The sequence below is a fragment of the Carassius auratus genome, chromosome 30 (assembly GCF_003368295.1).
Source record: "Carassius auratus strain Wakin chromosome 30, ASM336829v1, whole genome shotgun sequence".
NCBI classification, from domain to species: Eukaryota; Metazoa; Chordata; class Actinopteri; order Cypriniformes; family Cyprinidae; genus Carassius; species Carassius auratus.
This window is the reverse complement of record NC_039272.1, coordinates 15,639,196-15,665,171: the sequence shown is the minus strand read 5'-3', so window position 1 is coordinate 15,665,171 and position 25,976 is coordinate 15,639,196. Positions and strand designations below refer to the sequence as shown.

Genomic DNA, 25,976 nt, shown 5'->3' with positions numbered 1-25,976 from the left:
AGTCACTCAAAGACTCTCTATGGGGTTCATGTCTGGTGAGTTTGCTGGCCAGTCAAGCACGCCAACACCATAGTCATTTAACCAACTGTTAGTGCTTTGGCAGTGTAGGCAGATGCTAAATCCTGCTGGAAAATGAAATAAGCATCTTCAAAAAGCTGGTCAGCAGAAAGAAGCATGAAGTGCTCCAAAGGTAAATGGTAAACGGGTGCAGTGACTTTGGTTTTCAAAAAACACAATGGACCAACACCAGCAGATGACATTGTACCCCAAATCATCACAGACTGTGGAAACTTAACACTGAACTTCAAGCAACTTGGGCTATGAGCTTCTCCACCCTTCCTCCAGACTCTAGGACCTTGGTTTCGAAATTAAATACAAAACTTGCTCTAATCTGAAAAGAGGACTTTGGACCACTGAACAACAGTCCAGTTCTTCTTCTCCTTAGCCCAGGTGAGACGCCTTTGACGATGTTTGTGGTTCAGCAAATTTCTTGACACATCTGTGTGTGGTGGCTCTTGATGCTTTGACCCCAGCCTCAGTCCATTCCTTGTGAAGTTCACTCAAATTCTTGAATAGATTTTGCTTGACAATCCTCATAAGGCTGGGGTTCTCTCTGTTGGTTGTGCATCTTTTTCATCCACACTTTTTCCTTCCACTCCACTTTCTGTTAACATGCTTGGATACAGCACTCTGTGAACAGCCAGCTTATTTGGCAAAGAATATTTGTGGCTTATCCTCCTTGTGAAGGGTGTCAATGATCTGGACAACTGTCAGATCAGCAGTCTTCTCTGAACATATCCTGCTCCGGAGTAGGTTATGTTACAGGGTTAGTTCACTTCAGCACTATCAGTGCATACATGAACTACTGACGAGACTCCAGTGGAGATGACAGATTGTATTTATTTTTCACAAGGGTTTACTGTATAGTTAAAGTAAACTACAAATAGAATTACACTGAGAAAAAAAAATATATTGCCCCTTTTGTGTGTAACGTGTAACTATGGAAAGCACACAATGCATGAATATAATAAACAAGATAGTCCTTTAAATCCACAGGCAGGAGAAATGCAGAAATAAACACAAATCAACATCAATACCGGAACTAAGGAGCCATGGCAAAACACAGGGCTTAAATAATAGAAGACAAAAGAGAAAATTAATAAACACAGGTGGAACTGAATTAACTAATCAGGGAAACTCGGTCAAAGGAACAAAAAGCAGGAGATCAGGAACACAAACAAAAGGCGACGGAGAGAAGAAACATGGTGGAGGAAGTGCTAACGACTTCAAGGGGCTGACTAACAGAGATGGTGCAGATGGAAGTGGAGCCCAGGATGGAGCAGAGCAGATAGAGAGCCAGGGCTACACCAAGAATCCGGAGGAACTAGCGACTGCGGAATACGGCAGCGGAGCCGAAGTGACTGAGGATGAAGGCGAAGGTGAAGGGAAGGAGGAGCCTGACAGAGCCGGAGGGACAGAGTGACGAGGTATAGTCAGAGGAGTGGAGTGGATGGTCGACGACTGACCACTAACTCAGTGGAGCCAGTGGGATGACAGGCCATCTCTGACGGTGGAAATGAGGGAGCTAAGACCCAAGGCAGAGCCGATGGGTCAAAGGGCTGAGGTGGAGTCCAGGACTCGGAGACTGGAGGCGGAGACTGGAGATCCTCATTCCTATGGCATTAGCAGAGATAGGGCTGAGGAACTGGCTGGTTTTAGGAAAGGAGGCAGGAGATGGAGGCTGGGAGGGAACACAGGAAAACATTCGTGGTTGGCTCATTCGTGGCTCAGGCTCTCCATCTGCCGTGAGCTCAGGCAATTGCTCCATGCAGTGGGATGACTACTGGCTGGTCTCTGGTTTGGGAGTGTGGCTGGAGATATCCTCTTCAGCGGGGCAGACCGAGAAATATAACTCATTACTCTCCAGCACCCACTCCACAAATGTAGGGAAATCCTACTTTTGACTGTCTGCTGGCTGGCATGCCTTACACCGTTCAGACTGGGGATGTAGAAAAGAGCGAGCGATCCGAGAAGAGAGTAAGGCATGCCAGAACAATAAAGTCCTTGGTGTGGTCCTTCAACGGACTGTCCTGCTGCTCCAGGCAAAGCAGCTGGACTTCAGGCAGGACCATAGTGGGAGAAAAAACAAAAGGCAAGGGAAAAATATGCAGCAAAACACTTAACTTTCTTAGTTCAGGTATTCTGTCACATGTAGCTATATAAAAAACACACAACTCAGAAATAGAAATAAACAAGATAGTCCTTTAATAAATCCACAGACAGGAGAAATTTAAAGCAAATCGACATCAATACTGGAACAAAGGAGCAAGGGCAAAAAACAGGGCTTAAATAATAGGAGAAAAATTTGATAATTAATAAACACAGGTGGAACCAAATGAGGCAACTCACGAAAATTTGGTCAAAAGAATAAAAGTTCAGGAACACAAATAAAAGTCCAGAACCATGCCACTTAAGTAACTTCAGTAAATAAAATATAAAAATAATTTACATTTACGTTTGTCATTTAGCAGATGCTTTTATCCAAAGTGACTTACAAATAAGCACAATGGAAGCAATCAAAATCAACAAAAGAGAATATGCATGTGCTATGACAAGTCTCAGTTAGCCTGACGCAGTACACATAGCGTGTTTTTTTTTTTTTTTTAGTTATGTAATAAAAAGAAAACAGAATAGAAAAAGAATAGAACATGCTAGTGTTAAAGGCCTTTTTTTTGCTTTTTGTTAATTGTACACTAAATAAAAAGAAAACAAATAGATTATTAATATTTTATTATTATTATTATTTGTATTTATTTATTTTTTTGGAAGAAAATAAGCAGTAAATGCAAGTCTAAAAGTGGCAAGTTTTTATTTTATTTAATTAAGTATAGAATATAGAGTGCCAGGGTTAGAGGGTCAAATGAAGATGGAAGAGATGTGTTTTTAGGCAATTCTTGAAGATGGCTAAGGACTTAGCTGATCGTATTGAGTTATGCATGTAATTCCAACAGGAGGGAGCATTTAATTTAAAAGTTAAAAAATGTTGTGCCTCATTGGGATGACACAATAAAGCAACATTCACTTGCAGAACACAAGCATCTAGAGGGCACATAAGTCTGAAGTAATACATTTAGGTAAAGGGGTGAAGAGCCAGTGGTGGTTTTGTAGGCAAACATTAATGCCTTGCATTTTATACAAGCAGCTATTGGAAGCCAGTGCAAATTGATAAACAGAGGTTTGCATTCTTTTTGACTCATTAAAAATTAATCTTGCTGATGCTTTCTGGATTAATTGTAAAGGTTTGTTAGAACTGGCTGGAAGACCTGATAGGAGATTTTTACAATAGTCCAGCCTGGACAGAACAAGTGCTTGAACAAGAAATTGTGAAGGATGTTTCAAAAGAAAGCAAATCTGCATGACCGGGTAGTTTTAGCAATGTGGTCTTAAAAGTCAGCTGATCATCAATCATAACTCAAAGGTTTTGGGCTGTTTTTGAAGAAGTTATGGCTGATGTGCCTAACTGGATGGTAAAATTGTGATGAAACAATGGATTTGATAGAACCACAAGCAGTTCTGTCTTGGCAAGGTTGAGTTGAAGGTGTTGGTCCTTCATCCAGCAAGAAATAACTGTTAGACAAGCTGAAATGCGAGCAGCTATTGTAGGATCATCAGGATGGAATTAGAGGTAGAGTTGAGTGCCATCAGCATAGTATTAATATGAAAAGCCATATTTCTGAATGACCGAACCTAATGATGCCATGTAGACAGAGAACTGAAGTAGTCCAAGAACTTAGCCCTGAGGCACTTGTACACCTCACCTCTCTTAGATACCTTGAAGGACCTATTTGAGAAGTAAGACTCAAACCAATGGAGTGCAGTTCCTGAGATGCCCTTTGCCAGTAGGGTTGACAGGAGGATCTGATGGTTAATTGTGTCAAAAGCAGTGGACTGATCCAGCAAGATAAGTATAGAAGGTTTGAAATTTACTATTTACTAATTTAATTATTTTATTTTAGTAATTTACTGTATATCGTAAAGTTTAATCATTCATGAATTAACTAACTTAATTAGGGTGACAGCATGAAATCTTAACAGGTAAATTTATTCTAAATAAATCAAAAACACCCTAATTTATATACCGTAAGCATGTCAAAACATTGATTAATTTGTATGAACCATCACCCAATACATTTTAGTTAGTTACCTCCTACACTGGTATTCTGTTTGTGTGTGTTTTATACAGTTTAAGAGAACGACATAAGAGTGAGATCTGCCATCATATATTTATTTCTGTCTCTCACAAACACACAGAGAGAGAGAGCGCACACACACACACACACACATAGAAAAATACAATCGCACAAAATGTCACTTGTTTGATGCCACTGTAAACAACCTGTGCCCCTTAAACTTTAAAATTAAAGGTCCTTCACTCACCAAAAGGGCACAAGAAGCAGCTCCTCTGGCATTTATCCATAGCTGCACGTCTTATAATACTTCATAGGCTCATTCCAAAAATGTGCCTGGTAAATATTACGTAATTGCTTCTTAAACATTTCATGACCCTTTCAAAGTGAAATTATTTTGTTTTTTTATGTTGCTTGTAATGCATATTGAAGCAATTCAGAAATGAAATGTCCACTTGAGACATTTCAGCTGAAAACTTCAGGTTTATACTTTTCATTTTAATCTGTTTCCAATTAAATTGTTGAAATCCCAAAACAAAAGTTTAAGTAGTACAAAACTTGCAGTGATTAATTTCCTGCCACTTCCAAAAACTGAAAAGAGTCTTGTGATACATTTATGGTAATTGCAGGCCTTTGTTTGATGGCCTCGTCGTATAAACCTGTTCTGTGTTTCACAGTTCATCCAAAGCTCCATTCCACAATGTGGACTGATTTAGATTATGGAAATGTTTTCTATTGTTTTTTTTTCTCAGATTCAAATGCTTTGCTTTTTCCATTTGTGTCCCTCTCCATATTTTTTCCTCATCTCATCTGTTTCTCTCGCTCTATTGTGTGAGGCATGAGAACACATATATAAACTCTCTAAAAAGATCACTGTTACATCCCAGTCACAATAGCATTGATTATTTTGTGCTCTCTCTTTCTTGTACTCTCTCTCATGCTTCTCTGATATTTGTGTGTGTGTGTGTGTGTGTGTGTGTGCGTGCGTGCGTGCGTGTGTGTGTGTGTGTTTTTTTAACTTTTGCTTGAGTTTGATAGACTGTTCTGTTATTATCCTGCTACCATTAACCTCATGGCATTTATCAAAACAACTTAATAGCACCACAAAATGTCACCAGGCAAAAATACAAATCTTATGAGACACGTAATTGTGTCTCTGTGTGCTTAAAGTAGATTCCAGGGTTGTGTAAGTCCATTAGAGGGGATGTTGTGTTTCACAGGCATGTGTCATGAGCAAATATCAAGTTGTCTCAAGGGTTTTGATCCCCTGCATCCATTTTAACAATGAAGAAATTTATCCACAAAACCTTTTTAACATTTACCTACCACTGTTTTGCAGTCAGTGTACACTTAATGTAAATTAAGACAGGCTTTAAGTAGCCTATTACCTCTAAATAATGTTTTCATGTAAAAATTAAGTTTTTATGTAAAAAACTTGATAACATTATAAGTGGACCTCAGAAAACAGTACAAGATAATACAAAAAATGGAGAAAGTTCATGACCCCTTTAATAACTACACAATGTCAGTGTTAACACCACCCAATATGCATGCACTTGTATAAAAAACAACTTTATATAAACTAACTATTTTTTCCACTTTGGTCTTGATTTATCTCAACTAGGACACCAAATGAGTACTTATTAAGTGATTAGTGTGAACGCAAGAGTTTATCTAGAATGTTCTGCCTGGACTTTTGGCATTCTAAGGCCAAGGCACACCATCTGCCACACACACACACACACACTCAAATACATACAACAACAATCTCAAACTCTTACAGCCAGTCTCTCTCTAGCTGCAGTGCAGCTGCAGTCTGTTTTTAGCAGTTTGGTCTGCCAGATACAGAGAAGAGGGAAGAGAAAGAGAGGGAGGCAGGCCAACAGGTGGAGAAGAAAGGTGGGAGAAATGTGAGGAGGAAAACAAGGTGACTGAAGAAAAAGGAAATGGGAGAGGTTCTGTGTTCTGTTACCTAGCAACCAGCATTGCTCCATCTGGGGGGATGTTGCAGTTTTACTGCAAAGACCAGATTACATTGTGTCAGGTGCAAGTGATTGTCCCACATACACACACACACAATATCTGTGCATATAGACTTTATCTGAGACTACTTGTCTTACATATAAGTGCTGAAACAAACAGACGTGTGTGTGTGTCGGTGTGTGTGAGTGTGCACAGATGAAGTGATCAATGCAGCACACAGATCAGGCACACAGGGATCACTTGGTTGTAATTATTCTGTGAATGTTTGTGCAACTGCTTTAGCATTCATATTGAAGGTTTTTCATGTAAACAACATCGTCTTTGTGTATCTGTGTTGAGTGTGTCACAGCAGACTAGCTATATGCTGCTTGTCTCTCTTGTGTCTTTTTATTAGCACCTCTACAGCACTCTCAGACCTCTTAGATTGTGCCTTAACCTTTTGATAAAAAAAAAGATCTGAAGACAGTTTAATAAAGAGATTCATCCAAAGAGGGTGAAAAAGAGAGTGAGAGAGAAAGACGAAACAAAGTCATTAAAAACGCCTTCAGTGTCGCATGATCCTTCAGAATCTAGTGTAATATACTGATAAACATTTCTTATTATTATCAATAAAGAAAACAGTTTATTGATAATAAAATAATCTTAATAATTAATAATAATTATTAATTAATTATTTGGCTTAATAATTTTATGAAAACACTAATACAAAAGAACAGTTTTTATTTGTAAGATAAATCTTTTGTAGCAGATGTTAAAAAAAACTTTACTTTGATCAGTGTAATGCATCCTTGCTGAGAAAAAATAATAATAATAATAATAAGAACTCTTACTGAATCCAAACTTATGAACGCTAGTAAGCATATTAGAATGAAATATTTAAAAAGGTACAATTCCAGTACAGTTTCTCAAGTTGTTATGCTGATAATATAAGTAGCACTAATTATTTAGAGAAATGCATTTTACTAGACTTTTGGACCCTATTGAAGAGCTGTACTCTGTAATGTCTTCCACGGGAAGCAGGTGGTTTCATATTCATGGCATGTCTTGTCTTTCTCCTCAGCTCATCTCCAGTGATGCAGACGGGGCCATACAGAGAGCTGGGCGATTCAGAGTGGAGAACGGTTCAATAGATGAGGTAAGATACTGAAATATTGTACACTCTGAAATATGTGTGTGTATATGATTGATTTTAATAGACTCAAAGTTGCACGAGGTTAAACAACCCTACAATTATTAAAGTTCTTTTGACCATGGAGAGATACAACAAGGTTTTGAACTCATTTGCTTGCATACTGATGGCTGTGGGTTCAAGTCAGTGCAGCATTGCAGGCACGGGGGCGATGCGATGTATGTAAATATATGCATAAGAAGTGAAGGTGGACAGGAAGAGGAGCACAGATTAAAAGAAGTGGGAGGAAGGATGAAGAACGCAGAGAGAACAGATGTATTCATTTGAGCAACAAATCAAAACTGCCAGCTTTTGTGTTTTTTGAGCGTGTCTGTAGGTGTTTCAATGAAACACAAATGCATCAGCAAAAACAACAATCGAAGCCGAGTGATTCAATCAGTCCCCAATGTTCTTGTTTTTCTTTTCTCCCTCCATCCACCTTTCTTTTTCATCTCAAGCACCAGACCGTAGCTATGACAACCTCCAATGCTTTTTCCCGCCAAAACAGACCTCTGATTGTTTGTTAATGATTTAGGGTGGACTGTCACCAAAGGGATTAGGCTTCTTTTGAGTATATAGGGAGGCTGTTGTTTATGTTGACTTGTTTACAATTTGTCAACATAATATCAATTTTACACTTTAACCATTTTTCAGCATTTTGGACATAAAGGTTTGTATTTTATGACCTATACTATGTTAAGGGGGACTATAAAATCTACTTTTTCTTGGCTTTGTTTGCCTATTTTTTTAGTTGCTGAAGGTAATGAGTGAAAAGTAGTTTAAGTGCAGGAATTAACTTCTTTTCCCTTACAGATTTGCACAAAACTTTTCCAATATTTGCTATAAACATGTCGATTTTAAAACTAAAACTAAAGCGCAATTTTTTTCTATCGCGTGAAGTCATGACAATGGATGTTCGTAGGTTTACATATATCAAAGCCACTGCACTAGCCATTATTTTTAATCGAAGGAGACGTACAGTAGGCGTGTATCTTTAGCAAAGCACTGCGGAGAGTCGCTGTGTGTCCGCGATCAAATCAGGTGGTCATGTATATGTATATGCCATGTGACCTCTTAATGCAAAAAAAAGGTTTTCATATTGCCTAAGAAAACACCTCATATGAGCGTGAATATGTTTTGAAATATATGGGAGCTTTTGCAAAATGTATGTGTTTCCATTGGGCGTGTTTTCAGTTTGCAATTGTAGTTTGCGCAATTGACCAATCATGGCATGTGTGACCTACAGAAAATTATCAAACAATGCACAAATATGCTTACCTATAATGTATGGGACCCTACGTAGCATGTCAATAGGATAACAAAGCCAAAACTCAGACATTGTAGGCAACATAGAAACAGGAAAAAGATTATGCATTCTCACCCTATTGTTTGTTGCCATTTTTGCTGGTTTGTCTCCAAGATAATATTATCTATATGGCTAACATAATTTGTGATAGTCTTGAGCATGTGATTAAAACCATATTCTAAATTTAATTAGTAATGTTTTGCATTATATGCCATCACTTTCCATTCAAAATGTGACTATGAATTAAAATTACAGCTGTATCATTTACTGATCATAAAAATTTTGTGTATAAACAAAAATTGTAAAGAAAACATTATATTTTATATATTAAATATAAAGTTATATGTATATATTAAACACACAAATATATATATATATATATAAAAAAAATCTGATTGATCTTGGTTAAATTTTTGGGGGACTTTTTTTGTAGGCCTCTGACTACACGCCTGGAACATGGAGGCGAACTGACGTCCATTTGGAGAACCCAGAGTATCACACCAGATGGTACTTCAAGTACTTCCTGGGAAAAGGTGGGATTCCACTGCCAAGTATAGAATATGCACACATATACACACACACACACACACACACAAACACAAACTTGCAAATTCTCTTGTATACACATACTGTACATGCACACATATCCATGTTGGGATGTGATTTCTTTTTACTCAGCAGAGCATAGTGAAGAGAATAACACTATTTTGAATCTATGGAAAAGAAAAACTTGAATTACGTGGGGAATAACTGAACAGTTTGAGAACAGTCAAAGTAGGGTCATATTAAGAATAGATCCAATTTACCAAACCATTTACCAGCTATATGCTTCATCACTCTTTTTTCTTGTCTTTCTTTATCTCCCATACTCACACAAAAACAAACACTGTTGTTCCCACACGTTTTGAGGCAGATGCTGCATGATGTCTCTTTAATTGATTTAAATCACTGCAAATACCTTTCATTCAATGAGAGGGTGATTGAATGAGAGAGGGGGAGAGAGACCAAATATGCTTCAGAGGAAGGGTGGAGAAGCAGAGACAGACCAGATCTTGTCTTCTAATTGGATTTCAGCCATTTTTCATTTGTTTTCTGTCTGTAAACCTGGTCTGTCTCAGTCCAAAATATTTTCCTCAAACAGCAGGCTTCTATCCCTTGCTTCCTTTTTCTATCTTATTCTGAAGCGCCAGGAATAGATCTAAATAAACAGGGATCTTCACAGTCGCGTCTCTGAGGGCAGTTCACATGGTCACAGCACTTTGGTGTGGCATCTATCAGCAACATTGAGCAGGCAGCACATCAAGAAGGCAGCAAAGAAAATAGCACCAAAAACTTTTATATGCAAAGAGTTATATGCATCAACCAATTTTTTTTTCCTGTACACTACCATTGAAATGTTTGGGATAAGTAAGAGACGGCAAACTATATTAATTCAAAATGACAGTGAAGACATTTATAACGTTACAAAAGATTTCCTTTTCTAATAAATGCTGTTTTGTTGAAGTTTCTATTCATCAAAGAATCATTAAGTTGTATTGTATTTGTACTGTGTATTTTTATTATGTATATAAATACACACAAATACAGTATATATTTTGAAAATATTTATGTTTATACATTTAAATATTAATATTATTGTATTTTATATTATATATAAATATATTTAATATATAAACATAACATATTTTTCTTAAATATATACATTATTAAATATACATGTAATAAATATATATATATATATATATATATATAATAAATATAATTAAATTATAATTAAATCCATCCAAGGTTAAAAAAAACATTGTCATTTTGTCAAAATATCATTTTAAAATTACCTCAATTCTCCGAGATCCCCAAACGGTTCGCGCGAAGCTGTTCAAAAGATTCATCAGTTTCCTTAAACCACACCTTTCGGTAGCATACTGTGTTCTGATTGGTCAACTGACATAGTTTTGATTGGTTGTTCCGCACACAACTTCACAGTAAATAATGCGTTAGCATCTTTTTGGGGTGAATTATGTCTTATTCCTCTCATCGCGAAGCAAACAGTAAAATAAAAAAAACTTGAACAGTCTCGCTGCTTTTTCTTCTGTGTGTGTGTATTCAAGCCGTGTGCTTCAGTTTGAATCTGAATAGCGTGTTAAGCGCGGGGGCGTGGTCACGAAGGGAGACATGAAAAACAGACATCGCGTTGTTTTCATATGGATTACTTTATCACAGAATATCTGTGATATTTTCGGCAGCACTTATTTAGTTTTAAAGTAGACATGTCAAGTTTCTATAGATATCTCTCTCATGTCTCTTCGTTGAGTATTCACGGAGTTACACTTTTACACATTTTAATGACGTGTTTGTAAATGAAGATCAGTGCAGACAAAGGCTGCAGACAGCACACATACAAAAGGGATTTGTTGTACTGCTCTGGTATTGTGGTAAAAATTAATTTTAGCCATTGGTTTTTCTGATCTTCATTCTTTGGCAGTGAAAATAAAACAAACTTGCCTTTACATTTAAAAACACACTGTCTCCTCGACATGATGCTATCACACCAATCAGAGCGTCTGTGTGGGGGGTGGGGCAGGTCAGAGTTTTGTTTCTCCCAAGACGGTAGGCGGAGATTATTATGCAAAGTGTTTTAGTGACGTACATAGAGATGGGCAAAAGATTTGAAATCTATAACGACTCGTTTCAGCGATTCAGAGTCGACTCCTTACTTTAGAAGCCAATAACTTTATAAATCGTGTACTTTTTGGTTTAATTGCTTGGCACATTGTTTACACTGATGGACAGCTACATCATACACTGTAATACAGGTAATTTTTGATTTCCCATCTGTGTGGCTCTTTAACATTGAGACATTCAAGTACATCCCATTTAAACCAAATAGAAATGTGCATTTAATAGCTAGTGAAATAAAAAGCAGAGGCAGTGACTTTCCTTTCATTCTGTAGTTCATCAAAACTACGTGGGGACAGATGCAGAGAAGAATCCCTTCTTCCTATCTGTGGTTCTGTCAGACCAGAACAACCAGAGGGTCCCACAGTATCGAGCCATCCTGTGGCGCAAGACGGTGAGTCAGCCGGTGACAGGTAACAGCATGTGTGTGTGTCACTTTTGCTCTGTGCAGTGACTCACATAACAGACTGACCTCTTCATGAAGCAACATTGTTTGGCTCTGCTGTCTCAAAGGCCAGAAAGTGAAGACAAAATGCCTAAAAAGCCCTGAATAGCACAGTGACACGGTATTAAATTTCACTTTCCTATGAGCAACAAGTTCTTGGTTATAAAACCCTGTGTTGTAGCCTCCAGCAATACTGGCTTGCTGTCATGTTATGCCAAGTCATATTTCGCTTCATATTTGTATAATTTGCTAAATGTGTCCTTCTCCTTTAGGGAACTCTAAAAATCAGCCTTCCATACAGTCCGACAAAAACACTATCAGTCAAATCTATATTAAGGTAAGTCTGTTAATAATGCATCCTGCTTGCCAGTAAATAAATGCACATGCAAACATTTCATTTGAGCTAAATAGATTCAGATGCATTGCATTCATATGACCCTTTTGCCCTCCAGTGCCATGAACGTGGATCGTTTTGAAAAGGGCCCAAGGGAAATCCTTAACCCAGAGATTCAGAAGGTGCCCATCCACACCTGTCAATCAACATCACATGTTGTCTGCTCTGTTAATTACTGTCTGTTTCTGCTCTGGTTTGTTGTTCTGCTTCATAATCATTCAAACACAGGCGCTGTATGAGCTTCTGTTGCTCCAGAGAGCTTTGCCTTTGTGGAAATGTGTTGCCGCTAATCAAAGGCCATTGTCAGCAGCATTCAGATATTTGAATGCATGAACACGCTCTCTGTAATGTTTGTGTAACCCACACTATTAGTGCTCCTAACTGGTGTTTAGAAATTTAACCTAGTTGGAAACTGAATTATTCATTGTACTGAGATATAATTCATGTTTTTTTTTTTTTTTTTATTATTATTGTTGGCAGGACTTACTGGTGCTGGAGGAGCAAGAGGTGTGTACTGTCAAATGTGTGTATGTGTTTGATTTATGTATGCGAATGTGAATAAATGACCTTCTTAATGATTTCTCTATCAGTTTGTTAATGATTTCCCAATGTATGCTCATCACATATGTTTCTGTGTTCTCACAGGGCAGTGTAAATTTTAAATTTGGTGTTCTTTATGCCAAAGATGGACAGTTGACGGATGATGAAATGTTCAGCAATGGTGAGCATAGAACCACTCCTAATATGCTTATATCATAATACAAAATATTTTACTTTTTCCCTTTCTACTGTCAATATTTGTGCAATATATGCACACTGTTAAATAATAATTACCAATAGCCAAATAGATGTGATTCTATTGGAATGTTGTTTCAATCAGAAATATACCATATTAAGAATGAACAATGCAATTGATTATAATTCACGTTCATTTTAGAATATGCATTTGAACAGCACAAGGTGGTTCCCTTGATTTTTGTTAAATTTATTCATGCTCTGTGTTCATGTTGGTTTTGTATTTTATTTTGTATTTTTTCAGAATCAGGAAGTGAGAATTTTGATAAATTTCTGAATCTCCTTGGTGACACGATCTGTCTGCAGGGCTGGGCAGGGTATCGAGGAGGACTGGACACTAAGAGTAGGACAAAAAATTGTCTTTACAGATGGTCAAATAGTCTTTAACAGTGGAATATTATTTTTTCCTTTCAAGTGAATTTTGCTTATTCATGTTCTCTCTTCATCTGTTTAGACGACACTACAGGAATAAATTCCATCTACACAGTCTATCAGGGTCATGAGCTCATGTTCCATGTTTCCACCATGTTACCTTATTCGAAAGAGAACAAACAACAGGTGAGATAAAGAACTCATAAGCTATAAGATACACAGTTTATTTGTACTATATTGTTTTTTTTCTCTTTGAAGTTTGGGGTCTTTTATTGAAGATTATAATGTTGTGTCTAAATTCACTAGTCACATTTAAAATGACTAATTTTACTTTTTAATGTTTTGATTTAAATTTATTTAGACGATATAGTATATAATTTGAATGTGTCATTTATCAATCATGACAATATTTATCAGGTTTTCATATTATCAGTATCATTATCAGGCCATTCCCAATATGAGCACTATCCAAACAGGATTTTCTATGTATATTCTATGGCCCTACACCAACCCTACACCCAACCCTAACCCTCACAGGAAACTTTGTGCATTTTTACTTTCTCAAAAAAACTAATTCTGTATGATTTATAAGTGTTTCGAAAAATGGGGACATGGGTTATGTCCTCATAAGTCACCCTCACCTGTGTTATACCCATGTCATTATACAGAGTTGTGTCCTGATATGTCACAAAAACACACACACACACACAAATACATCCATGTAGTACTATAGACAGAATAAGAGAAAGACAAATAGAGGGCAGAGGACACAGACAGTGAGAAGGAGGAATGAAAGAGAAATTTGAATGATAGCAAAAGAGATGGGAGCTGCGTGTGTTTGTTGAGGCAGAAAGGAGGCAGTCTGTAGCTCAGTAGGTGGTGAGGGGAAAACAGGCTATATTTAACATCCAAAAGCGCTGGACATCACAGCGGTCAGTCTCTCCCTCTTGTTTCTCTGCTGCCTTTCCCCCTTCCCCCCTCAGCTCCATATCCTGATTACATCAAGCGTCAATCACTTCACTCTCTCTCAGTTCATATCCCCCCTCTTCTCTTGATTATATCACACACAGCAATCCTTCTTTCTTTCTCTCTCTCTCTCTCTCTCTCTCTCTCTCTCATTCCGTTTCTCACTTTTTCTATCAGATCATATGTCTGATTTAGTACAAGTAGTGCACTTGTGCACAGAAGTGCTTGTGGAAACATTCACAATAGCAGGATTTTCAAAGTATTTGTGTCGGTTTAAGGTCTTGGCACTCTACAGCCAAGAGCCTCTTCAGCCCTTCGTGTCTATAACCTCCCTTTTACCAGTGCTGAACCGCTCATCAAAAGAGCAGGAAAGCTGATGCGCTCCAGAAGTCTCTTGTCGACCCCTAAAAGCATGCAGACAAACCAAACGGTTAAAAGATTCAGAAATCAAGTAGAGTTCACAAGTCTTTTCTTGAAAGAAAACTCTTTTTAAAGGGAGAGTTCACACTCATAAAAAAAAGGAAATTCAGTTATATTTTTCTCACCCTCATGTCGTTCATGAGTTTCAAATGATTAGAAGGACCTTTACAGTTATTTTCCATCAAGGACAGTTTATAGTAACAACATCTGTCAAGCTACAAACAGAAAAAAAACAGCATATTACCATAAAAGTGACTTGTGTGATATATTTCAACTAGTTTGAACTAATGAGATTTGTGTGAGAAACATTTTTGAATATGTAACCTTTCTGAATCTGAAACATTTTTGAATGTGTAAATAGCTGTAAATCATAAGATATCTAAGTTGTTATTTACTGATTCAAAAATGCTACATTTTATTATGCAAATTAATTAACAAATTAACACATCAAAAAACTATTTGTACATGAAGCAAGGAGTTTTCATCCCATGTGTTCAGTGGAACATAATCATGACTCTACCTGTGCTATGAAATTGACTTACTGTATATTGCTGAAGCAAAGCTAAAAAATAATTGTTTTCAGGTAATTTTATTCACAATTTTGGAAATTCTCTACGTTACTGACAAAAAATTCACTGCGGAATGAACAACATATGGGTTTGGAAAAACATGAGTTGTTTTTTGAGATAACTGACTGATCGTAGAAGACTCAACCCTGCTTGTCAGATGCTAAAAACATGTAAGAGTCAGTCATGTTGCTGTTGTTCAAGTGTTTTACAGGTTATGTCACTGGAAGTATGCTCTTGTGTAAGGAAGAGGGGAAGAGGGAAAGAATCATAATTGAGCTCTTAGTCAAAATGAATCTGTCGATGCAATAAGTAAATTCTCATTCCTGTCACAGCTCACGGTCACGCGCATGTATCATGTGTTTGTGTGTGTGAGAGAAAGAGAATCAGAGAGATACTAGCTGGTGGAGAGGGGCAGGTGAAAAGCAGCCATGTAGTAATTGAGCTTTAAGGGGATGGTTGTGTGTGTGTGTGTGTGTCCTGTTAAGATAAAAGATAAAAGCTCCTTTCCGACCATAATGGTCCAGACTCATTAACAAGCTCAATTATGCTTTCTGGCTAACAGGCTGGAGGTGTCAGAGGTCATACAGCAGCTTTTGAATATCCACACATGCACACAGACCAAACGCACTAACAAACCCACACACATGGGCATGTTCTCTTTTCAAAATTAAACATTTGTTCATACTGGAGAGAAAGAAAGTTGGTGTAATAGTGTGAGATAACAAAAGCAGCCTTTTAAAAATGTGGTCTCATGAATGCATGATTATAGCTTTCATTATTTCAATCTGTACAGGTCGAGAGGAAGAGACATATTGGGAACGACATTGTGACCATTGTGTTTCAGGAGGGAGATGACGCCTCTCCGTCCTTCAAACCCTCTATGATTCGCTCCCATTTCACACGTATCCTTCATCCTCAAGCTGAGTGGAAATGATTAAATGAGTCACTCAGTGACAGCAATTAGGCTATTTATGGGTGATTTTTTTATTTGATTTTATTTTTTACTAGACAATGATTAAAAATACATGTAAATACATTTTAGCAGTTTTGCACATCAAGCAATTGTATAATTTCCTTTACATAAACCACAGATATTTTTGCCTTAGTTCGATATAATAGCCAGAATGATAGTTACAGGTATGTATATGTGTATATTTGAGGTTTTACATTTTATGCATAGCATATGTTAAATGTTGTTTTTATAATATATTCAATATACACTACTGTTCCAAAGTTTGGGTGAAGTAAGATTTATAATATTTTAGACTTCAAAAACATAAAAAATAAAACGTAAAAAAATTGAATGGCAGTGTATATTATTTGTTTCTTAATCATTTTGTTTTGTTGCAGGTTGAAGATTTTCTCAGAGGAGAGTGTGCCCCTGTTCGGCCCACCGCTCCCTTCCCCTCCAGTGTTCACACACCACCAGGAGTTCAGGGACTTTTTACTAGTTAAATGTTAGTAAATTCCCCATTACCTAAAGTTGAGTTCATAATCTTTCACCAAAATATAACAACTTTCCCCTGAAACATCACTTTTCTGCTGATGTAACCAAGCCTGTGCACACCAGCCACATCACAGCCTATGAATGACAGTTAATTTAAGCCATCAAATCTAAGACTACTAATATTTCATGTCCCAGCCAGTCAAAATAGATTACATAATTTTAAATGCATAGCAAATGTCATTTCATGTTGTCTGCTTTACACAGACCTCCTGTTAGAATATACACCTGTAGTTTTCTCTTGCCAGCTTTATTGGTATGTTTTGGCTCATGAACTCCGTAAAGCAGATGCTTTCATTAAACAGAGCTTGTAAAATGTGTCATGCTGTTTCCTAAGGGGAATTCTGTTACGTAATACTGCTACCTTTATCCTTCTGTCTCCTATAGTAATAAATGGAGAAAAAGCCACTCTTGAGACCCCCACTTTTGCTCAGAAACGTCAGCGCACGCTGGACATGCTGATCAGATCCTTGAACCAGGATCTAATGCCTGACATGCCCAAGGTATGGACACATAGTGTTTCACAATCAGTGGGCGGAGCCCACTAGGGGGCCTCAGCAAACTGACAAAGGGGGCTCAGAATAAGCCAGTAAGCCAAAAGAAATGTAGATATGTCTTACTTTAATTCACCTCAAAATCTTCTTTTCCTTTTAAAGAATCAGCGTTCCCATTGTCTTAAAAAAATATGATATATGAGGAAGCCAAATTTTAATAGTGTGATTAATAGACCTGAAAATGCAATCTTTTAATTACAATAAACTTTTTTTAGAATTAATGCATATTTTTCTAGTTATGCTAAACTAAAAAAAAAATAATGTTCTGTTAGAAATTGTGATGAAATTATACATTTTTAAAAAAAATCCCTATCTAGTAAATTACAAACAACTGAAATAGTCGTGGGGCCTTCAAATACTTTTATGGACAAGGAAGGGCCTTGAAAAAGGGGATTGAAAAAGGTTGAAAGCACTAATCTAGCTTAATACTTTTCTGTATTTCACTATGTTCATCCTCAGACTGTTACCTCATTTCCTTTTCTGCCATGTATTTTCATATGTTTTGCACTGTTTTTTTGCACAGTTCATTTTTAGTCATATATACATCACTCTTCTAAACCGCTGTTTGGCAGCCCCCTGTCAGTTGCTAGAGTAAGACACTTGTCTTTTTATTGTTATCTGTTACTGTTCCTGTTTTAGGGTTCTTCTATTTCTTCATTTACTAGAGTTGGGAATCGAGCACAAGTTCCATTTATTTTAATGAAAGAGTGTAATTTTAACTAAACAATACAAAGTCTGTCTTTGTGTTGTTTAGTTAAAATCTTACTTTCATCTCACAGTAAACCTTTCTGTTGTGTTGCTCTCATATGCTGCAAGACAACTGATAACATTTTTTAACAAATCAATCTTTTGAAACAGTTCTTCATAAAAAATAATCATAAATGAGTGTTCAATAGTAGAAGCAGAATTAGTAGAGACCATCATTATTTGATTCTTAACTCTGTCTATGATGGCTGGTTAGGGACGGTGGTGTAAGAATTAGTTAGTTTCTGCTTTGCTCTGTCTTTGTGTCTGTTTCTGGGTCAGTCTCTCAGACACATCTTTATCTGTATACCGCTCCTGTAGGTTCCCTTCTCTCCGCAGAACATGCTGAACCGACGCTCATTCAGCGATGTACTGCCAGAGTCGCCCAAATCCGCCCGTAAAAAAGAAGAGGCACGCCAGGCTGAGTTTGTTCGAGTGGGACAGGTAGGATGTAGAAATACCAAAAAAATATACATATATGGTATTAAAAAGACAATGTCACAATATGAGTAATGTCATTAATAGATATAATATTGCGTCCAGGCCTTGAAGCTGAAAACTATAGTTCGAGGGGATGCACCCACCAGTTTAGTCACCACTGGTCTTTGCAGAAAAGAGGTGAGAGAGCAAGAGGAAAGTGAGATGGATGCTGTTATTTTGCGTACGGTTCATCTCTAACTGTGTGTTGCCATGTTCTCTGCAGCCATGGGAGTCACAGTCATTCTGCAGTAGCTTCCCGTATGATATAGTCTGTGGAGATTCGTGGGGACAGTCATTACTGGTGGCCACAGATTCAGCAGGGGTCATGCTGCTGGAGGGTGAGAATGCTTTTTCATGAGAAACAATACAACTGGACAGAGGAGCCGTTTTCTTACAAATGACATGTGGAGACAGACTGAATGTAACTTTGACCAGCTGTTTTTTGATAGATTGTATTAATGAACACTTAATATTTAATAATCATACAATAAGTATTACATTAAAAAGGACAGTTAAAACAAAAAAAAGAGAGAAATTCCAGGGGTGGGTGGGGGGGGTGTTTCAATTCCTACCAATTCGTACGTATTTTATGAGGTGGCTAATTCATACGACCTCACTCTTACAATTTTGTATGATTTGTCTAGACCTCAGTGACGCATAGGTTTAGGGGCAGAGTTAGGTGTAGGTCATTCATACAAATTCATACGAATTACGCAACTCGTAAAATACATACGATTTAGGACAAATCGTATGAATTCGTACGAATGAGGTCTTACAAATTCATACGAATTAGCCACCTCTGAAAAAAAGAGAATTGCTGTGAGATCAGGCTGAAAGTATGGAACGCAAAAAGAAACTCTGATGCTGCTTTTTCCTTTACAATAAAAAAGAACAATGAGAAGAGGCAGACAAATTTACAGACTGACTAAATGCACTAAAATACTAGTACCGACAATTTGTGCACCAACGTTTTTTTGTTTAAATCTGGATTATGAATTATTATCATTTAAAATATGATTTGTCTGTTGTAATGTTTCAGAATGTAATTTACTGCTGTGATAGTGAAGCTGAACAGTCTTCAGATTATTCAGAACTATTTCTATTTATTCTAATATGCTTTGCTGCTTAATGTTTTTAAGGAAACAATGCTTTAGGATATTTTATTTATTTATTTATTTGATGAATAGCCTTTAATGAATGATACATTTTTCATGATTCTTCCAAAAAAATAGCCTTTATATACATTTTGTAACTGTATAGATCACTTTAATTGCACTCTTGACCAATTAAATGTGTCCTTCCTGAATAAGGAAGTATTCAGTTCTTAAAACTGACCCCAGACTTTTGAATGGTAGTGTTCAAGCAACTTTATTGTTATTAAAAAACTTACATTTGATTACCTCTATCTTCCCTTTTAGCCTCAGATCCACTATTCTCCAATGCAGGTATGTAAAGCAAAACCATATACTACAGAAGAAACAAATGCTTATAAATATTAGAAAGAATGTAACCCAGTATGTTTTTACAGTGATAGTTATCAAATGTGTTTATTAATCAAAGCAAGCAAATCTCAGTGGGGGATTGAGTTACCATGCAGACCACAAACTAATCTTGCTTTTCATGCTGATCTAGATTCACCAACCCTGCCTCCAGTGCAGGTATTTGACAAAACCTTGACTGTCAAACAAATGCACGTGCTTGAACCTCAGGACCTCCTCATTGCAAGAGCAGATAAGGGTAAGCTGTGTGTTGTTTTTATATTTACATGAGCATATGAATATGAGACAGTTCATATGTGGGTAGAAGAAAGGGTGTGAAATGATCAGCCAGAAAAGAGACAGAAAAGAGCGTGAGAAAGAAAGAGACCAAAGCCAGGAAACTGTAGGTCTTTGCTCTAATGAGCATCTTTAGCCAACAGGGAATAGCAGAAAATAATATCTCAAACACACACACATGCAGGCAGCATCTGACTTATTGCTCATTATAAAGAGGAGCCCAGACTAGAGATCCATGTAATTTAAAGTCTACCGCCATTTTCTATATTTTGATCATTAGTTCAAGACGGTGTACAGCAAACTCTCACTCTCGTTGGAAAGCACAGCTTCTATAGTGGGAAAATAATGAATTGGTTATCAACTCGGTCACCAAGCAACTTTTATTCACTACGACAGGCATTTGAAAACCAAACATGCTGCACTAGCTGAGATGTCATTCATTTTGATGAGACGGGTCTCTCATTTGTTGCCAGCCATTATCTTATAGTCACGGTTCTGAAAGCTGCTGTTTGTAGAATTCACTAAACAGCTAAAGAAATCACACTCATGTGAATATTCAAACTGAACCGGAGTGCTCGAGTCTTTACATCGAATTAAGCTTTAATTCCAATCGCTTTATATCCAATTTCAATTGTGTTGCAGGGAAAGATGCTCGACTGTATGTTTACAGACTGAGCACGCTCAAACGGGGGATAGAGGAGCGACAGCTTGTCCGCACCAAGTGTGACAGTCGAGAGAACAAGCTTGAGAAAACCAAAGGTACGAAAGAAGGACTTTAGTCATCATCACCATCACAAATATTTGAAAGGATTTAAAATTGGACAGTATTATTTAAATTCTAAACATGAGTGTTGGTGAAGCAACATTCTGAAATTGAAATGTTCTATTTCAAAGTAGTTATAAGGGTAGTACACCCAATTTTCAAATTCTGTCATTAAATACTTAGCCTGATGTTGCTTCAAAAATGTAAGACCTTTGTTTATCTTCAGAACAGAAATGAAGATTTTTTTATGAAATCCAATAGCTTTCTGACCCTGCATAGACAGCAACACAACTGAAACATTCAAAGCCCAGAAAGTTAATAAGGACATCATTAAAATGATCCATGTGACATCAGTGGTTCAACCTTAATTTTATGAATCCACGAGAATCCGTTTTGTACCAAAGAAAACTAAAAATAACACCTAACTATTAGAATTATGGTTGAACCACTGATGTCACATGAACTATTTTAATGATGTCCTTACTACCTTTATGGACCTGAACATATTAGTTCTATTGTGGTCTCTGAAGGATCAAAAATATCTTGGATTTTATCAAAAATTTCTTAATTTGTGTTCCAAAGATGATCAAAGGTCTCGCGGGTTTGGAACGACATTAAGGTGAATGATGGAATTTTTTATTTTTGGGTGTTTTTTCCCTTAGATCTTATTAAAGCTATGCTGTGTATTTGACAAATTTGAAGGTTCTTAAAGAATTGAATAATTATCTAATAAATTAGATGCTTTCCAAGATCATCGCAATCAAGTAACAGAAATGTGTTTCCTCAGGCTGCCATCTCTACTCCATAAACACGCACCATGGGGTGGAGCTCCGAATCGTTGTGGCGATAAGAAACAAGCTCCTCCTGATCACCAGGAAACAGTCACGCCTGGATTGCCTCAGCTCTTTCGCTACAGTCACAGGGACTACTGACTCACCTGTGGAAGAGTTCCAGTACATACGGGTATAAGACAGATCCAGCGCTCTAACACATGTCATGCATTGAAGTTAACGGCATTTTATTGCCACTTGTAGTGTATAAGAACGGTTCTCACAGACACATTTTTCAAAAGCTCTCAACAGTTTGAATGTTTGCTGTCTCCTTTCTCAGGAGATCTGCTTATGTGATTCACCGGTGGTCATGGCCCTGGTTGATGGCCCAACAGGAGAGAATGATCACATGATCTGTGTGGCCTACAGACATCAGTTTGACTTGATCAATGAGAGTACAGGAGATGCTTACAGATTACACCATGTAGACGCCAACCGGGTGAGAAATACAAACATGTTTGCTTGAATACAAACATACACTCCCATTTGTGGTCAGGAAGATTATTCTTTTTTATATAAAATATATATTTCTATTAAGCAATGATGCACTTAATTGATCAGAAGTGACAATAAAGATATTTAGAATTTTACAAAATATTTCTTTTTTAAATAAATGCTGTTCATTTGAACTATTCATCAAAGAATCTGGATAAAAATGTATCAGTTTTCACAAAAATATTAAGCAGCTCAACTGTTTTCAACATTGATATTAGCAAGAAATGTTTCTTGAGCTGCAAATCAGTATATAAAATGATTTCTGAAGGTTCATGTGACACTGACAACTGGAGTTAGGACTACTGAAAATTCAGCTTTGCTATCAGGAAAAAGATGCATTGTTAAAATTTATTCAAATTGAAAACACATTAAATTGTTATACTGTTACTGTATTTTGATCAAATAAATGCAGCTAAGAAAAAAAATCTTACTGAGCCAAACTTATTAACAGAAGTGTACACAGTGTCAGTTTTTGATTGGTAACATGAGTGTCTATTACTTTTCTCCAGGTGAACTTTGTTGCTGCCATAGATGTGTATGAAGATGGAGAGGCTGGACTTCTTCTTTGCTATAACAGTTAGTGTCTATTACAGTGTCAGTGATTGCATCTGCATAGTCAGATTCTCTAAAGCTGGACTTTTCTTTTAACAGATATCTGTGTCTATAAGAAGGTGTGTCCGTTCAATGGAGCAACACCCATGATTCAGCCCAATACTTCAGACTTCCATTTCAGCTGGAACCAAATGCCCAATGCTATTGGTCAGTACCTTTAGGATCTTGAATATCCTTTGTTATTACAAATTTTTCTATAGTTCAACATTTTTGAGATGTCTCTCTATTCTGTAATTTCCTGTGTCACAGTGTGTGCGTTCCCGTATATCCTTGCATTCACCACTGACTCCATAGAGATTCGACTAGTTGTTAATGGAAACCTAGTATATACAGCTGTCGTTCCAGAATTGCAACTGACGGCGTCCAGAGTAAGTGTTCTTGACATAAGGTTCTACCTAAGAATACCTATTGTACAGTCTGAAACCATATTTAAAATCTTTTATAATACTACTACACTCTACTTAGATTACTTTTTCAATATTTGGGATCTTTAAGACTGTTTAATCCATAAGACTGCATTTATTTGATACACTACAAAGTAAAATACATGACAAACAGTAATAGTATTATAATTTACAATAATTTATATTGTAATATATTTATAAAATAAAATCTAAGTTATAGTCGGTGCGCAGTTGCGATATTGGCGTCCCAATTTGAGGGCAGAAAAATAAAGGCAAAAATAAATCTTAAAAATATAATTGATTTCTGTAATGGAAAAATAAATTGTTATCAATTTTGAAAAACGTAATATTTTTTGTGGAAACCATGAACGATTTTTCAAGATTCTTTGAGGAATATTAAGTTCAAAATTATACTTTTTTTTGCAACAATTTAAAAGTCTTTACTGTCACTTTTGATCAATTTAATGCATCTTTTCTGAATAAAAATGTAAATGTATTTTTTTTAAATCCCAGAATTAACAAATGAAAAAATTTATTAACAACAGTAGAAAACGTATTGATGACATAGTCTCCTTTATAATATGCATTATTCTGTATAAATAAATAATATTTATTAAATAATTATAAATCATTCTTCTGTATAAATTATACAAATCATTCATACAAACATTTATCAGTCTTTTCACATTTCATACAGTTTTTATCTTGTTATTTCTTCCTCTCTTTTTTCTGTAGTCTGATATCTATTTCATCTCGTCAGCACCTATAAACTCTGCCTCCAACTGTAGCTCCAGAGACACTAGTTCCCAGAGTTCCCCTCAGACTCCAACCGGTTACGAGATGCCTGTCTTCCCTTCGCCGCTTGGAGATGGTAGGCTTCTGCTCTTGATGGAACAATTGCACCGAATTCCCATGCTATTAAACTTAATATAGAGGTTAAACATGGGTATTTGCGTTCAGGATTTGTCAGTTTGGGCAAATTTGCCTATTGCCCCCGAGTATAAGATATGTTGCATTTCTTCTGGTCATGAGGTTTGTATGCAAGTCATCAGTCTGTGTGTGTGTGTGTGTATTGTCTTACGATGTATTTGTGTTTTAATCTGTGTGTGGGTTGGGTTGATATATTGCTCTTTTCCATCCCTGGTCCAGATTGTATTCGGATCCCCTACGGCACCAAGCTATCCCTCTACATGTCTAAAGACTCTGAAGGTACTGCAGGCACTTCTGTTGCCTACATTTCCCATGCTGCCTCGCTAATGCACGCTACTACGGAGACTCACCCAGTCTATTATTCAATTAACAGACGCATGCAGACGGTGTTGAGTGAAAAATGCAGCTTACATAATGTGTCCCTTCCTTCTTGCAGTCTCACAGAATAAAAATCGTGGCTTGAGGCTTTAGGAAAGAAATGAACAGTAGAGAGAAACTGAAGTGAATGAGAGGTGGGAGATGGCTGAACAGACGCTTTAGGGAAATGGGACACATTTGCTGCAGCATGAGTTACAGATCGCTGTGTCACCATGGATACTTTTGTCAGAGCCCTTCTTCATACATACACATGCGCGGTCTGGATGGCCCTCCAGAGCTTAGCACTTTTGTCTACACACAAGGCCTGAAGAGGGCCATCAAGGGGCTGTGACAAAATCCACATCCTGGTGTTTTTAAACATCCAGCCAACTGTCTGTGGCTGCCATTTTTGCACCATGGGAAATAGACGGATAACCATTAATCATCTCAACATAACATTTACAATACAACAAGACTGTGTTGTACCCAGATTTGTAACACTTTACTATAAGGCTCAATTTGTTAACATTAGTGCATGGATTTGGTATCATGAACTAAAAATACACAGTACTTTTACAGCATTTATTAATATGTTCTGTCTTCAAATTCATTACTAAAATTTCAAGCAGTATAAAAATGAGTGTTTTTCCACAAACATAAATGAATAGTTATCAATGTTATATTTATAAATTAATATTAACCTGGATTAATTAATGCTGTAAATGCATGATGCATTAGCTCAATTCAGCTAATTTCACTTTATTGTCAAGTGTTACCATTTCTGGTTGTATGTTTTTATTTTCTTTCAATCTGTATAAATCAAATTGGATTAGTATTCTTTTACCTGTACTACCATTTGGGGTTTGGTAAGATTATTTTATGTTTTAAAAAAAAAAAAAGTATCTTATGCTTACCAAGGATGCATTGATTTGATAAAAAATTTAATGAAAGCTGTAATGTTGTGAAATGTTATTCATTTTAAATAACGGTTTTGTAATTTAATGTTAATGACTAATTTCATGTAAACAACTCTTCAGCAGCTGCCGTTCTGTTCTGTCTAAATAGTCACTTATTGTAGTCATGCCCTAATAATTCAGGATATGACAAAAAAACGTTTTGGAAGACAGATTCATAATATAATTGCACATTTTGTAAATTCTGAAAGAAAAAAAAAAGTTACATGGTGTACCTTTAATTTCTTACTGACCCAAATTTAAATGGTAGTGTTTGTGTGCGCCTGTATGTAT

At 36.7% G+C, this 25,976-nt stretch overlaps 1 protein-coding gene across 6 annotated transcripts in view; it reads left to right on the top strand.

The window, feature by feature from the left end:
• garnl3 (GTPase activating Rap/RanGAP domain like 3) overlaps positions 1-25,976 on the top strand; it is a 55,379-nt gene that overhangs the window by 22,634 nt on the left and 6,769 nt on the right. For 5 of the 6 annotated variants that reach the window (XM_026211695.1, XM_026211690.1, XM_026211693.1 and 2 more), the window contains 26 exons: positions 7,231-7,305; positions 9,078-9,177; positions 11,596-11,714; positions 12,038-12,102; positions 12,218-12,281; positions 12,640-12,666; positions 12,805-12,880; positions 13,199-13,297; positions 13,409-13,512; positions 16,075-16,183; positions 16,373-16,418; positions 16,632-16,738; positions 17,173-17,288; positions 18,405-18,527; positions 18,627-18,701; positions 18,787-18,901; positions 19,982-20,008; positions 20,196-20,300; positions 20,981-21,097; positions 21,889-22,064; positions 22,212-22,370; positions 22,936-23,002; positions 23,078-23,185; positions 23,288-23,406; positions 24,178-24,313; positions 24,592-24,651. In XM_026211695.1, the coding sequence (XP_026067480.1) occupies positions 7,231-7,305; positions 9,078-9,177; positions 11,596-11,714; positions 12,038-12,102; positions 12,218-12,281; positions 12,640-12,666; positions 12,805-12,880; positions 13,199-13,297; positions 13,409-13,512; positions 16,075-16,183; positions 16,373-16,418; positions 16,632-16,738; positions 17,173-17,288; positions 18,405-18,527; positions 18,627-18,701; positions 18,787-18,901; positions 19,982-20,008; positions 20,196-20,300; positions 20,981-21,097; positions 21,889-22,064; positions 22,212-22,370; positions 22,936-23,002; positions 23,078-23,185; positions 23,288-23,406; positions 24,178-24,313; positions 24,592-24,651 (2,494 nt within the window). The remainder of the gene's footprint in view (positions 1-7,230; positions 7,306-9,077; positions 9,178-11,595; positions 11,715-12,037; positions 12,103-12,217; positions 12,282-12,639; positions 12,667-12,804; positions 12,881-13,198; positions 13,298-13,408; positions 13,513-16,074; positions 16,184-16,372; positions 16,419-16,631; positions 16,739-17,172; positions 17,289-18,404; positions 18,528-18,626; positions 18,702-18,786; positions 18,902-19,981; positions 20,009-20,195; positions 20,301-20,980; positions 21,098-21,888; positions 22,065-22,211; positions 22,371-22,935; positions 23,003-23,077; positions 23,186-23,287; positions 23,407-24,177; positions 24,314-24,591; positions 24,652-25,976) is intronic. The other variant, XM_026211692.1, reaches the window with a different exon arrangement.